General features: G+C 40.3%; 2 protein-coding genes across 2 annotated transcripts; both read right to left on the bottom strand.

The window, feature by feature from the left end:
* Positions 1–5911: 5911 nt before the first annotated feature.
* LOC128491702 (olfactory receptor 5V1-like) lies at positions 5912–6856 on the bottom strand. Its single transcript, XM_053464013.1, has one exon. The coding sequence runs from the start codon at positions 6854–6856 to the stop codon at positions 5912–5914; it is 945 nt and encodes a 314-aa protein (XP_053319988.1).
* Positions 6857–13328: 6472 nt separating this feature from the next.
* Positions 13329–14273, bottom strand: LOC128491701 (olfactory receptor 5V1-like). Its single transcript, XM_053464012.1, has one exon. The coding sequence runs from the start codon at positions 14271–14273 to the stop codon at positions 13329–13331; it is 945 nt and encodes a 314-aa protein (XP_053319987.1).
* Positions 14274–16041: the final 1768 nt, after the last annotated feature.

The raw sequence follows: 16041 nt of genomic DNA, 5'->3' as shown, positions 1-16041 counted from the left end.
GCCTAGGGGTCCTGGATGACCCCCTGTGATCACTTCCATACATGCTTATCTCTGCATTGCGAGCAACCTCTCTGTGCTGCCCAGGAGAAGCACCCTGCTGCATTCCTGCTTCCCCTGGGTTGTAAAAGAGATCTTCACGCAGTGTGTGACCAACGTGGAGGTAAGCGTGCAAGCACCACTGAGAAATCTACAGTTGAGATAGGGGGGGGGGCAAGAGATGGCAAGTTCTACGCGTCCAGTCTTGGTGCTGGGCAGGTCCTGTGGATGCAATCAAGCGATGCTTAATCAGGTCGTATATGTGCAATCTGGGTGCCAGGGCTGTTCTTTGGAGTCTTCAACCTGTAATCAATGCCTGTAATTAAGGGTTTCCATGCATTATGAATTAATACCTGCAAATGCAGGGTTTGTATGTCTTGTTCAGTTGATTTATACCTGCAAAGGGAGGAAATAAAAGTTGTGGTACAGTGAAGGAGGGGACAAAGAGACTCTGGGGTGATGTCTGGGAATGGGGCAACTGAGGCTGGCCCGCACAGGGTGGCTGAACACCTAAAGCCGGCCCTGATCACGACTTGCACTCCGTTTCAGGTTGCTCGCCGGACCTGCACCCTTCATTTGCTGTGTGATCTGCATAGTATTGTGTGCCACCCCTACCCCCGCGTGTGTGTGGGGGAGACTGCACTGACTCTGACATTCACCTCCTACTCTGTAGAGTCAGTGCGGGAAGTATATTTGCTGCTTCTGCTTACACTTCCACATCTTCTTGTTCTTCATCTTCTTCTCGCTTATCTTTTATCTTTTTTATCTTATTCTTCGTCCACATCTCCGCGGACATAACCTCGCGCAAACGTATGCCCAAATTTCAGCTCTTTTGGTGACGTCTTTTCCCCTGACTGGAGGATCTGGGAAGGGAATGTCAATGGAGGAGCCGCCATTTTGCCCCAAGGCGAACTTCTGCCAACATTTCACAGTAAGTGCCACCATATTGGTGGAAGTTCACGCCAGATTATGTCCGTGGAGATGCAGATGAAGATGTGAAAATGGACAGCAGAGAAGGAAGGGAAAACTTTAGAGAGAGTGCGAGTGAACGGGCCCATGAAATTCTGAGCTTTTTGCTTCTTTACATATGCTTCGTGTAGGTGGGGTGTGTGGCTTCGTATGAATCACCAAATTTGCCATCATTTGTATGTATCTGAACGCACAAGTCTAATAGCTAATTAAATAGATAAATAATAAAAATGCATTTTAATATTGTATTAAATAGATTAACTTTTTTTTCACGTGCAGGTGGAAAAAGTCCTGCATGGAAGCATAATATAGCAGAAGAACATAGGAAAAATCTGAAAGTTTGTTCTCTGCAGCACATATCAAAGTGCCGACGGAGAGACCTACATGGAAAAAAAATCATCTGATCGCATTGATGTAGCAGATTGTTTTATTGGAAAACACTTTCCGCATATAGATGGTTTGCAGAGCATTGAAGTGAAAGCTGAAGTAATTAATGGCGAGCCAGTTGGGTCCCCAACAATTGATTTCATGCACATACATGTTCATGGCAGTCGCTGGGTTACATTAAGCAACATTTTATGTTCTAAAGAGAATGTTACTGGTCTGGATTCTGATGACATTTTGCTGATAACTTGGATGATGAGAATATGAACAATGACCTCAAAAGAACTCACAATGTAGAGAAACAATCAAATTTGAATGGTTGTTTAGCAATTACTGTGGCATTCAAGTGAGATCAGTTAAGATAACACATTACAGCATGTTTCAAGGATCGACTAATAACACCGTCCCCAACTGAAAGGAGGAGAGAGGCAACAGACCTGGAAATTGCCATGTATGGCACGTGTAGGATAGTCTACGGTTCAGCGCTCATCGCGTTCAAAATGGTATCCTTAAAGATGTCAAAATAGACCTGAAATTGCAAGAAAAAAGGAAAGCTGTGTATGGAAATACAAAACGTGCACACAATCCCAGCCATGAATTCATGTTAATTGAAAACACCCCATACTTTATTCCAGGGGTATGTGTGTTTGTCACGGTCGTGCGGAAGCTTACCAGGTATCTAGGGGGTTAATGCTGCTGGGAAAGCATTTCGTGGGACTCGTGGCAGGAGGTTTCCTGGCAGGTGGAGCTGGGAACCTCAGGTCTGGGTTTAGGGCATCCCGGTATATCCTTCGCCGTGTGGTACCTGGATAACTTGGTAAGCTTGGGGTGGTTTTTGTTACATTAAATGGTTAAATTATTTGTAATTTTTTTTGGTTTCATTGTGTTGGTCATCAACCTGTTAATGCACCTATTTTTGGTCATTTTGGCATCGGCTAGTGTTAAAATAAAAACGGCTGTGGCCTCTTCTAACCCAACCCTGATTGTTGTGTGTATATATTGGGGGGGTTGTGTTTCTGGGGAGGCCTAGCACAGGAGTCGAGGCTGCTGCAGTTATGTGTTTATTTTGTGTGTTTCCTACTTTCCTATTTTTATTATTATTAATTTGTATTTTGTATTCACCTACTTCGTCAAAAACTTAAGGGTATTTTATTCCCAAATCAAACTGTAACAATTGCCAGGGAAAGGGATAAAATTCGAGGGATTTGAGATTTTTACCGATGAGTGCCATGGATTGGTGAAGGCATTGCCCACTGATCACAAAAATAGAACATTTGTGTTGATTTTCCATTTTGTCTCTTAAATGGGCAATGGGATACATTTATAAAATGCTCACAATGAGATTTCAATGCATTTAAGGTGGAACAAGGAGGCATCGTATTGTCTAAAGCTAGTCACGGCCATACTGGTGTGTGTGTATATATATATATAGATATATACACACAAACTAGCTGTAGCCATGACAAATTTAAATTGCCTGATCTTAAAGGCTTTACATTTTTACATTTCCTGTGGATTTAAACTTTTATATCTCCACAGTAAAATCTCCTCACCATATTGTAAGCTATTGGATGTGGGGTATACACAGTGTAATATATTCTAGCGGGGGATGGGTGTGAGGTGTACGCAGTGTAAATATGTCGGTCTAATGGGGTAATTTTGTAGAAATGATTGCTGAAATGATTTGCTGGCAATGGGCTGATATTTGAAGTTTTATCCATATTGTTAATAAAATTATATAATTATGTAGGGAGATATATGTGTCAGAACTCATCATTCTTAAACTATACATTTTTAAGTAAAACTCCCTTATAATTATAGGTTTTAGATGATCTTTGTTAAAAACAAATGTTGTTGCAGTTATTATACCCCTAATGCTAATCTGACACAAAACGTGTCTGAGGGCAGGACCACTGATTTGGCCATCTTGCCGCTCTGGTGAACAGTCACTCAGGAAGAGAAGCCTCTTACTCTTTGGCCGCTTCCTTCAGCTACTGGGGCTGCTTAATTCCTGGGAAACTCCACTGATGGTATTTCCGTCTCCCTCCAGGTCTGCACCTGTCAGGATCAATGCTCCCGATAGGCCTCATGCAACCTCAGGCCTTGCACAGCTTTAGCCCTGCAGCATGGTCCTCCTTCCTCTCTTTTTTTTTCCTCTCTCCCCCAACATGGAGTCTCTCTCTCTCTGATGGATTTGGGTCACCTGACCTCAGCTCAGAAGTTGCCCAGGCCACACCCTTCGCTGCCCACCACTGCCCACAGTCCAAGTGATGCAGCATACAGTATCTGAGTGGCTGAGGGTGACGTGTGTTGCTGCATTAAATGGAAAATAAAACCCATGATATGCAATGCACAGAAACATATTTGTAACACAGGGGGTGCTACATTAATATGATTGGTTAATGATGATCTACTTGTGATGGGAATGGCCTGTACCCCAACTGGGTACACCCATCAGACATTGCTTCCTTCTGCCCATAGTCACCAGGAATACACGGCTTGGATCATCAGTGTTGACGACAGCAGGAAATAGAACCTCTCAGGAACCTCGGTGGCGCCGTAACATAGCAATACAGTGCTGACGAGTACCTAACACATTAATACACATTAATACACATTTCTTCACAACCCAGATAATCAGCCCATTGTCAGCAGGCAAAAGGCTAGCCATCAGTCCCCTCCAAAAACCTGTCCACTTATAGCTATTGTTACTGTATTGTTGTATAAAAATCAGTATGTAAATGGGCATCCAGAGCTGGGGGCAAGTGGAAATTCAAAGAGGTTGACAAAAAAGCTTTTATTTATGTCTGTGCAGTCCCTGCTGTCAGAGTGGTTTGGTCGCTCTAGCTGGTCTCCTCCCCCTCACACTAGGGGAACTGCTTCTTCATAGACACAGAGTCCCCACCTGGGCAGAGACACAGTTTGCAGCCTGCAGACACAAGGTAGTTTTTTTCCAAACATGTATTGCAGCCAAGGTTAGTTAATACATCAGCTCTAATGACCTCTGCCAGCCTGGTACTTTAGGCATCATGGGAAAGTGAGTACAGTTGGAGTGTCAAAGGTTAGTTTTTAAATAAGTATGGATTGGCACTGCAACTTCTGAGGAATGGTCATCTCAAGAGTCTTATCCATTTAGTTGGCTGAACATCATGACAGATGTAATAACAGCACTTCGAGTGCCAAATGTTACCACAACAAACTGCAAAACTACCAAGTGTCATATTTTGGCTCTAAGAAATACTTTGAAATACCTCAGAATGCTACACAACACTAACTTTCCTTGACTGCAGCTTCCATGAAGTTGAGCCACAAATAGTAGGACTGGTAGCTGTTAACTGATTGGACTTGGGGGGCCCAAGCGTGTCCCTTCTAGATGAGGGGTCGTACTGAGAAGAGATAAAGTGAAACAAATTGAAAGGAAGAGCCCCCTCAATCCTGCAAACATACTTCTACCAAGGGCCCTTCTATCAATACGGGCCAACATGTTTGGGAGATTTGTATTTACATTGAGACATCATCTGCATCATACAGTATAAAAGAGAGAAATAAGAATACAATGTATTCTTCACACCAGATGTTATTGGGTTTCATTTCATTATTGGAACAGCAAGTGGACCAATGGTGAGGATCTTATGGCTTGTATTGACAACCATGCACCTTAAGAGGAAGAGCACTCAGCCTCAGATCTCTATTAAAATTCATGTGAGACTTACCGAAAGGGGAAAATACGTTACATGTTTGTTAGAAATGAAGGAGTTAACACTCAGAGCTATACAGTGATACGTGTGTATAGGAATGCTGGATGAGGCAAATAGAGCAGCCAATGATGAGTGGAAGTAGATAACCTCAGGTCAAAGGAGAAACAGCAGCATCAAGGACCACCAAGGAGTCTCTCAATCAGTATCCATTCGGGTCAGAAGGGCAGAAGCAAACAAAGAAAGTCAGAACGGATACAAAGTTAGCAAACAGAAATCAATCATTATCAGAAGTAGGAATTTGTGCCCCCCAAGAGCTTAAGTGGACTTCCAGCTAACATCCCCCTAACTGCAAGTAACACATTTTCATGGCTGAACCACTCTTATCAACTTGAAAACAGCTGTGTTATATTTTGACGGCTGACCTTATTTTACTTGATATAGTTGACCTAATAGTCTACAACATCACTGATATAGTTGGAAATAAAAGACAATCCATTGGGTTTCATCAAAAAGTTCCAGTGTGATACCGCATGTTACCTAACAAACGAGGACACAGGAGGTGCAAAAAAGGTGTTTATATATATATTTTTTTAATTTTAGGATATAATGCTTTTTGTGTGTTTACCCTGCAAAACTGTCGCCTGTATGGGCTACATGTGCTATTTCTGAGTAAGTGCATTTATTGGATTCATTTGATATGGAGACAAGTATTTAGTGAGAATTTGTATTTAAAAGAACTAACAGGGCTGCTCTTATTGAAATATTATTATTATTTAAGCTTCTGTGCATTCGTGATCATGGGATCATTTTTTGGGGTTTTCTACTTATTTTATTTCATGAAAGATACATTTCCTTAGTGCCCGTGTAATCTCTTTATTTCTTAGGCTGTATATTAAGGGGTTTAGCAGTGGGGTCACAATAGTATAACAGACAGAAATCATTTTTTGTAACCCTGAGTATTGTCCTTCAGATGGAACCAGATAATTAAACACCAACGTCCAATAATACACACAGACCACGGTCAGGTGGGAGCTGCAAGTGGAGAAGGCTTTTTGTCTACCAGCCGAGGCAGAGATCCGGAGGATGGCGGCAATGATGTTCGCATACGTCACAGAGATAACAATTAATGGTAGGAATAATATAGGGACAGAGTTGATCACACTTATAGTTTCTATAGCTGATGTGTCTGAGCAAGAAAGACTGAGAAGTGGAGGAAGGTCACAATAAAAATGGTTTATTGTATTTGTTCCACAAAATAGCACCTTGTGCAGGAGAATAATCTGTGGTAAAGGAATAAGTATCCCACATACCCAACATGAAGATGCAAGAAAAATACAAAGTTTAAGGTCCATCATGGAGGAATAACGCAATGGGTTACAGATGGCCAAATATCGATCGTAGGACATCGCAGTGAGGAGTAAACATTCATTAGCGGTGGCAATAGAGAAAAAGTAGAATTGGGTGAAGCAGCCATCTTGGGTTATAGAAGTTCCTTCTCTCAATATAATCTGCAGCATTTCAGGTTCGATGGTTGTGGAGAGAAGGATGTCGTTGAGAGACAGGTGGCTGAGGAAGAAGTACATCGGAGCGTTGATGTGGTGACATGCGATGACCAGTGATATGATTGTGAAATTAGCAGATAATGTTATAATATAAATTATTAGAAACAAAAGAAAAGGTAAGAGTTTAACGTTGTGAATATTCTCAAATCCAAGAATCCAGAAATCCTGAATTATTGTTCTGTTCTTAAAATCCTGCATGTGATGCATGATAAAATAATTCTCTGAATGTGTTTCAGAACTAGAAAAGAAGCCATAGAAGTGTGACTATTATTATTATTATTATCTTTTATTTATATAGTGCCAACAATTTACGCAGCTTTTAATACAATACATACATTCAAGGGGTATAACAAGACGAGAATTGACAGACTAAGACAAACCGATACATTAGGTGGAGAGGCTCAGCTTGCAAGTTTACAATCTTGAGGGAATGTGGTGACAAACATAAGGCACAGGGTAAGGGTGAATGGTAGTGTGGGGTTGTATCCGTTACAGGGAAGTTATGGTGCAGCAGCTCTGAAGAAGTGAGTTTTCAGATGTTTCTTGAATGTTAAGAGGGAGGGTGAAAGCTGAAGGTTCGGTGGAAGTAGATTCCAGAGATATGGGGCAGCCCAAGTGATATCTTTAGATGAGAAAAGGAAGAGGTGATATTTTATTTATTAAAGGACGCTAGTGAATCAAAGCTTGGATTGAACACTTACTGCAGAGTATTTAGAGATTAGTTGATCATCTAACATTTTGAACATTTTAACATTTTTTTCTCATCACAATAAAAATTTGAAAAGAGAAAACCCATCTATTCTTAATGTAAATTGTTAGCATCGGACTGCGCATTCTAAGCATGGAAGACATAGAGAAAGACAAACTCTTACCGTGTCCATAACGTTCTCTCGGTGTTCTTGCAATATTTGTCTAGGTTGATAACAATCTGCCTTTTATAGATTTTTTTTCTTTCTACTACGAGCCTCAGTAATCCTCAAGTGATCTCCAAACAAAACAAACTAATTATTCCAAATAGACTAGATCGCTAATTATCTTCAAGTTGTTTTACAAAAAAAACAAAAAAACGTTTTTAACGTGTTTCGGATTTGTAAATAAAAAATACACTATTGGAACTAGTCAATAGTTTCAACCAGATGTGTTAATAAAAAGCTAAAATAGTCCTTGTGTTGAATTTAAAATCTTATCTTTTGTCTCATTTCTGACTCAACTCCCTAAAACTCTGTAAACTTGCAAGATGCAGGTCCTCAACATATTTTTGCTTTTACACAGTTTGCTTATTTATATCATTGATTTATTTGATAGTACTATGAGCTGTGAGCTGTGATGGCAATATGTAATAATAATAATGCAAGTAAAAATAGCAGCCATTATTTTTATTGTCTTCAATCATTTCAAAAGACAACCATTACTTCACTCCTAATTTTAACAATGCATTCTGGCCGAGGCAAACTTTTTGGCAGGTCCAAGAGGCAGCAATGTAGATCCAGTGGTCGGCCAAGGAAACTTATTACAGCAGTTGAAACACACATCTTGCTTACTTTTTATCATAATTGGAAGATGTCCATCAGTACCATCAGCTAAACGTTGGCAGAAAACAGTTGGACACTGGTAAACACATCTACTGGCTGGAGACGTCTGGACAGAATTTGTTTTCATGGAAGGTAAAAAGCAATATGTCACGGAACTGGGTCCATACAGACGACTCAGGAGCGGCCAAAGATGGTGTTCAGGAGTTATTGCGCAGTAGCGGAGTTGGACAGGGCCTGGTGCAGGGCGACTGCACTCTCCTGGGTGGGCATCTAGGGTTGTGTGACCACACACCAGGGTCCTGACATAGCAGCGGATGTTGTCCAGAACAAAGCAGAACTTGGTGATATCCTGCAGGCACCCTGGAGCAGGCATGAGACATCGCACTAGAATCATGTGCAAGATGCTGCAGACTGGGATTATGGACGCTAAGCACAGTACAGGAGAAACATAGCGAGCAAGGGGACAGAGCGAGCAAGGGACAGGGAGACTGAGCAAGAAACATAACCAGACAAGACATACATGGTACAGGACACAACAAAGGACAGGGAGCAAGGAACACAAGGATTGGAGTGAGGAGCTGAGACGCTTTAAGCAAGGATAGGCTATCTTAACTGGCACATGGGGAGAGGAGACAGGGACCGAGATCCTCAGCTGATTCAGGGAAAAGAGGGCAAAGGTACATAAGAGACAGACACACATGAATGCAGGAACTAGCCTAAGACTATAAAATAACAATTGGAGATTCCGCCACATCATATGGCCATAGTATGCTTAGCCCACCATTTTTCTGTACCCAGTGGCCTTTCACAGAAATTCATGTGTATTTATTTAGGCTCTAAAAATCCTTAAAGCATGAATTTTGGGAATTTATGAATATTTATTGATTTATTTCTTTTTGACATGGAGGAGAGAGAGGGGCGCCGAGCGGTTGCTAGGCGCCCCTCTCTATCCTCCGTGTAAAAAAAAAAAAGTGACGAGGCTGCCGTGGATCCAGGACATGTGGTCACCCTAGCCTGTGGCACCCCCCCTGCTAACTCCATCGCGGTGCCGGCATGTCATGCTGAGCGCCGAAATATGACGTCATATTTCGGCACTCAGCAGTGAAGCAGCGCAGCGGCAGAGCAGGAAGCAGTGTCAGAGCAGGAAGACGGAGGCGTCATGCTCCCACCGCAGGACTTCTGAATGGTAAGTCCAAAATCTTTAACTACAAGGGGGGAGAATGTAGATAGTGGGGAGGGAGAGAGAGGGGGGTAGATAGTGGGGAGGGAGAGGGGGGTAGATAGTGGGGAGGGAGGGAGAGATGGGTAGATAGTGGGGAGGGAGGGAGAGGGGGTAGATACTGGGGAGGGAGAGGGGGGTAGATAGTGAGGAGGGAGGGAGAGGGGGTAGATAGTGAGGAGGGAGGGGGTAGATAGTGAGGAGGGAGGGGGTAGATAGTGAGGAGGGAGGGAGAGGGGGTAGATAGTGAGGAGGGAGGGAGAGGGGGGTAGATAGTGAAAAGGGGTAGAAAAGGGGAAAGGTAGATAGTGAGAATGAGTGAGAGAATGAATTAATGTGTGGATGAATTGTCTGAATGATGGAGATAATTAATGAGTTTGTGAGAATGCATTAATGAATGTGTAAATTTGTGTGAATGAGAGAGAATAAATGATTGTGTGAAATAATTATGTTAATGAAAGTGTATATATGTATATATATATATATATATATATATGTATATATATATATATATATATGTATATATATATATATATATATATATATATATATATATATATATGTATATATATATATATATACACTTTCATTAACATAATTATATATATATATATACATAATTGCTAACAGCAATCACACTCCTATCATGCCAAGTCAGCTAGTACATGCTGGAATCTGGGTATGCCTGGGCATGATAGGAGTGTGATTGCTGTTAACAATTTTCGGTTTCAGTCCAGAATTTTCGTTTTGGTGCATCCCTAAGCCAGACAATGAAGTGGTAGGCCTACACCACATCAATGTTGGGTTAGTATATAGTGATAGGAGTTATGCTGAACTATTATCAGTGTCTGGCTCAATGTATAGTGATAGGGATTACGCTGTACCACCGTCAATGTCTGCCTCAGTATATAGTGTTAGGTGTTATGCTGTACCCCCGTCAATGTCGGCCTCAGTATATAGTGATATGTGTTATGCTGTACCCCCATCAATGTCTGCCTCAGTATATAGTGATTGGTGTAATGCTGTACCACTGTCAATGTCTGCCTCAGTATATAATAATAACAGTAATGCTGTACCACCTTCAATGTCTGCGCCAGTATATAACGATAGAAGCTATGCAGTTTTAAAGTGTGTGTGTGTGGGGGGGGTGCCACATACAGGATCCACCCCAGATGCCAAATACTCTAGGTACGCCCCTGCAGTGACATGTACCAGGAGCTGTAAATTCACACCTGAAGCACAAATTTTGACAAAGGCTGGTGGTAAAACGAATACACGGAAAAAATACTAGCATTTGAAATACCCTGGGGTGTCTAGTTTTCAAAAATATATGGTTTGATGGGATGAATTGAATTAGCCCTATTGGGACATGGGGGCAGTAGGACCAGATGTTAAAGTTCCAAGTTGAAAAATGTGCACTTCCCAAAGGTGGCATTTTAAATCCTAAACAACCCGACACTGCACTCGGGAGATGTTGCTGAACACATATTAGGATCTTGTTTGAAAGTGACGTATACCAGGAGCTGTAAATCCATACCTGAAGCGCATTTTTTATGATAAGAAAACCCAAAATAAATTACTACCACAAAGTTTGACAAAGGCTGGTGGTAGAATTAGTGCATGGAAATGGTTAAAATACTAGCATTTGAAATACCTTAAGGTGTCTAGTTTTCAATAATATATAATTTGATGGGGTAAATTGCATTGGCCAGCTTTAAAGATACCCAAAATAGCACATGGGGCAGAATGACCAGATTTAGAAAAAAAATTGCTTTTGAAATAGCAAAACGCTACTTGTACTTATTGCCTAACAACTTGCAGAAAAAAGCAAAAACAAACATAAAAACATTGGGTATTTTTAAACTCAGGATGAATAGTAGAATCTATTTAGCTGTTTTTTTATTAGCTTTTTTGAATGAGTAAAACATTTTTCAAATAAAAGTGAGAAAAGGTTTTTTCTTTTAAATTTTTTAACCATATTTTATTATTTGTTGTATAGGAAATTAGATAATATGATCAAAAATGGTGAATCGGAAGAAAGCCTTTCTTGTCCTGAAAAAAAACCAATATATGTGGGTTCACTAAATGGGTGAGGAGAAAATTACATCTAAAGACGAGCGCCGCAAAAGTGTTAAAACAGCTTCGGTCCCAAAGGGTACAAAAGGTAAAAAAAAAACCAGCCTGGTCTTTAAGTGGTTAAAGTATCTGACTAATTTTTTGCATAGTGTTATCACACAAAGTAAAATGGCTGCCAAGGTGTTTTAACCAAATTGAATGATGGGGAAGGGACCAGGGAGATTAGTAGACGAAGACGAACTCGAAGATTCTTCGTGTTGTGTGTCTTCATCACCATATACGTTTTGCCGCCGCCATGTTAGAATGTTTGTTATTCGGGCTGGCCAATGAAAATGCACCCTCCGTGTTTGTTTTCATGTTCGCCCGAATATGAATGCACAAGTCTACTGGTTATTGTATTGGTGGCAAAGGTTCAGAGTCTGAAATCACCCATGTATTTCTTCCTCACTCAGTTATCAATGTCGGATATTCTGATCACCTCAAATATAACCCCTAACACCCTTCATGTTATAATTAACAAAGGAAGCACAATATCTGTAACTGGATGCATCAGCTTTACTTCCATTGCGTTTCAACTGCTGCTGAATGTTTTCTTCTCATTTTGACATTGTCACATTGCATTATATCTCTGTTATGGATCTCAAGCTTCAACTTCAACTAATTATTTTATGGTGGTTTTCAGCATTTCTTATAACATTACCCATCATTTTCCTAATCTACAAGGTACAGTTTTGTGGTCCTCATATGATGACCATTATTTCTGTGATATTGCACCCGTGTTAGAACTGTCATGTTGAGATCCTACCTTTTTGTTATAAATAGAGGAGTAAGCCCACTTTTGTAGAGGAATGCTGGATGAGGCAAATGGAGCAGCCAATGATGAGTGGAAGTAGATAACTTCATGTCAAAGGAGAAATACAGCGTCAAGGACCACCAATGAGTATCTCAGTATTCAGTTTGGGTCAGAAGAGCACAAGCAAACAAGGCAAGTCGGAACTAAAACAAACGGTAATCAATCACCGTGATCTCTAGGTGTGGAGATGAGTTTAACTCAAAGCCAACAACCTGGTAAAGTTCCTTGAAGAGATATCTCATTAAATACACCTTTTTCTGAGATTCTGTCCCAATATCCCATTAACCTTATGAAGTCCAAATGATTACTCAACCCAAATGAAGTAGGACATGATAGTTTAAACCAGAGTAGACATCTGGGATTCTGGGAAGACACACTAATAGGTAGGATTTTTTGTCCTACTAATTTACTTAATTTTTGTCCCCAAGAGCTAGTTGGACTAACTAACATTCCATTAGCTGCAAGTAGCATATTTTCAAGGCTGAAACACTCTTATCAACTTGAAAACAGCAGCTGTGTCAGGTTTTGACGGCTGACGTTATTTTACTTGACTTTTCAATATTCTGTTAATTGACTTAATCATCTACAACATCACTGGTATAGTAGGAAATAAAAGATATGTTGAGTTTCATAAAAAAAATCCAGTGTAATAACTGTGATATCGTATGTTACCTCATAACGAGGAGGTACAAAAAAGGTGCTATAGTTGTGATAATATGAATTTTATGCATCATTTTTTATTCTTTTTATAATCTTAGGATATAATACCCATTTTGTATATCTACCCTGCAGAACTTGCGCCTATATGGGCTACATGTGCTATTTCCGAGTACAATGCCATTTATTGGAGTCATTTGACATGGAGACAAGTATTTAGTGAGTATTTGAAAAACTACCAGGGCTGCTCATATTTAAATCTATTAATGAAGCTCCCTGGCATTCATGATAGCGAGGAGTCATTTTTGAGGTTTTCTACTACAAAGATACATTATTTTCATTTTATTTTGTTTCATGAAAGATACATTTCATTAGTGCCCTTGTAATCTCTTTATTTCTTAGACTGTATATTAAGGGGTTTAGCAGTGGGGTCACAATAGTGTAACAGACAGAAATCATTTTTTGTAACCCTAGGAATTGTCCTTCAGATGGAACCAGATAATTAAACACTATGGTCCCATAAAACATACAGACCACGGTCAGGTGGGAGCTGCAGGTGGAGAACGCTTTTTGTCTACCAGCCGAGGCAGAGATCCGGAGGATGGCGACAATGATGTTCGCATACGTCACAGAGATAACAATTAATGGTAGAAATACGATTGGGATAGAGTTGATTGCACTTATAGTTTCTATAGCTGATGTGTCTGAACAAGAAAGACTGATAAGTGGAAGAAAGTCACAATAAAAATGGTTAATTCTATTTGACGCACAAAATGTCATCTTCTGCAAAATAACGACATGTGGTAAGGAAATAATTATTCCAGAAACCCAACATGAAGATGTAAGAAGAGTACAAAGTTTGAGGTCCATGATGGAGGAATAACGCAATGGGTTACAGATGGCCAAATATCGATCGTAGGACATCGCAGTGAGGAGCAAACACTCATTAGAGGTGGAAACTGAAAAAAAGTAGAATTGGGTGAAGCAGCCAGCTTGGGTTATAGAACTTCCTTCTCTCAATATAATCTGCAGCATTTCAGGTTCAATGGTTGTGGAGATAAGGATGTCGTTGAAAGACAGGTGGCTGAGGAAGAAGTACATCGGAGCGTTGATGTGGGGACTTGTGATGACCAGTGATATGATGGTGAAATTAGCAGATAATGTTAAAAGATAAATTATTAGAAACAAAAGAAAAGGTAATGTTTTAATGTTGTGAATATTCTCAAATCCAATAATCCAGAAATCCTGGATTATTGTTCTGTTCTTAAAATCCTGCAGGTGATGCATGATAAGATAACTCTCTGAATGTGTTTCAGACCTAGAAAAGAAGCCATAGAAGTGTGACTATTATTATTATTATTATCTTTTATTTATATAGTGCCAACAATGCAGCGCTTAATACAATACATACATTCAAGGGGTATGACAAGATGAGAATTGACAGACTAAGACAAACCGATACATTGGGTGGAGAGGCTCAGCTTGCAAGTTTACAATCTTGAGGGAATGGGGTGACAGAGTAAGGGTGAATGGTAGTGTGGGGTTGTATCAGTTACGGGGAAGTTATGGTGCAGCAGCTCTGAAGAAGTGAGTTTTGAGATGTTTCTTGAATGTTAAGAGGGAGGGTGAAAGCTGAAGGTTCGGTGGAAGTAGATTCAAGAGATTTGGGGTGGCCCGAGTGAAATCTTGTAGATGGGAAAAGGAAGAGGTGATATTGTATTTATTAAAGGACGCTAGTGAATCAGAGCTTGGATTTTTTTTCACATCACAATGAAAATTTGAAAAGAGAAAATCCATCTATGCTTAATGTAAATTGTAAGCATCGGACTGTGCATTCTAAGCATGGAAGACATAGAGAAAGACAAACTCTTACCGTGTCCATAACGTTCTCTCTGTGTTCTTGCAATATTTGTCTAGGTTGATAACAAACTGCCTTTTATAGATTTTTTTTCTTTCTACTACGAGCCTCAGGAATCCTCAAGTGATCTCCAAACAAAACAAACAAATTATTCCAAATAGACTAGATCGCTAATTATCTTCAAGTTGTTTTACAAAAAAAAACAAAAAACGTTTTTAACGTGTTTTGGATTTGTAAATAAAAAATACACTAGTGGAACTAGTCAATAGTTTCAACCAGATGTGTTAATAAAAAGCTAAAATAGTCCTTGTGTTGAATTGAAAATCTTATCTTTTGTCTCATTTCTGACTCAACTCCCTAAAACTCTGTAAACTTCCAAGAAACAGGTCCTCAACATATTTTTGCTTATACACAGTTTGCTTATTTATATCATTGATTTATTTGATAGTACTATGAGCTGTGAGCTGTGATGGCAATATGTAATAATAGTAATGCAAGTAAAAATAGCAGCCATTATTTTTATTGTCTTCAATCATTTTAAAAGACAACCATTACTTCACTCTTAATTTTAACAATGCATTTTGGCCGAGGCAAACTTGTTGGCAGGTCCAAGAGGCAGCAGTGTAGATCCAGTGGTCGGCCAAGGAAACTTATTACAGCAGTTGAAACACACATCTTGCTTACTTTTTATCATAATTGGAAGATGTCCATCAGTGCCATCAGCTAAGCATTGGCAGAAAACAGTTGGACACTGGTAAACACATCAACTGGCTGGAGACGTCTGGACAGAATTTGTTTTCATGGAAGGTAAAAAGCAATATGTCACGGAACTGGGTCCATACAGATCACTGTAATGACCCAGGAGCGGCCAAAGATGGTGTTCAGGAGTTATTGCGCAGTAGCAGAGTTGGACAGGGCCTGGTGCAGGGCAACTGCACTCTCCTGGGTGGGCATCTAGGGTTGTGTGACCACACACCAGGGTCCTGACATAGCAGCGGATGTTGTCCAGAACAAAGCAGAACTTGGTGATATCCTGCAGGCACCCTGGAGCAGGCATGAGACATCGCACTAGAATCATGTGCAAGATGCTGCAGGCTGGGATTATGGAAGCTAAGCACATTACAGGAGAAACATAGCGAGCAAGGGGACAGGGCGAGCAAGGGACAGGGAGACTGAGCAAGAAACATAACCAGACAA

This window comes from Spea bombifrons, chromosome 4, assembly GCF_027358695.1.
Source record: "Spea bombifrons isolate aSpeBom1 chromosome 4, aSpeBom1.2.pri, whole genome shotgun sequence".
NCBI classification, from domain to species: Eukaryota; Metazoa; Chordata; class Amphibia; order Anura; family Pelobatidae; genus Spea; species Spea bombifrons.
Note: the sequence above shows the minus strand (reverse complement) of the source record. Positions and strands in the feature narration are given on the sequence as shown.

Bases quoted from the DNA above. Each gene is read 5' to 3' on its own strand.
- LOC128491702 (XM_053464013.1), bottom strand. From the start codon at position 6,856: ATGCATCACATGCAGGATTTTAAGAACAGAACAATAATTCAGGATTTC.
- LOC128491701 (XM_053464012.1), bottom strand. From the start codon at position 14,273: ATGCATCACCTGCAGGATTTTAAGAACAGAACAATAATCCAGGATTTC.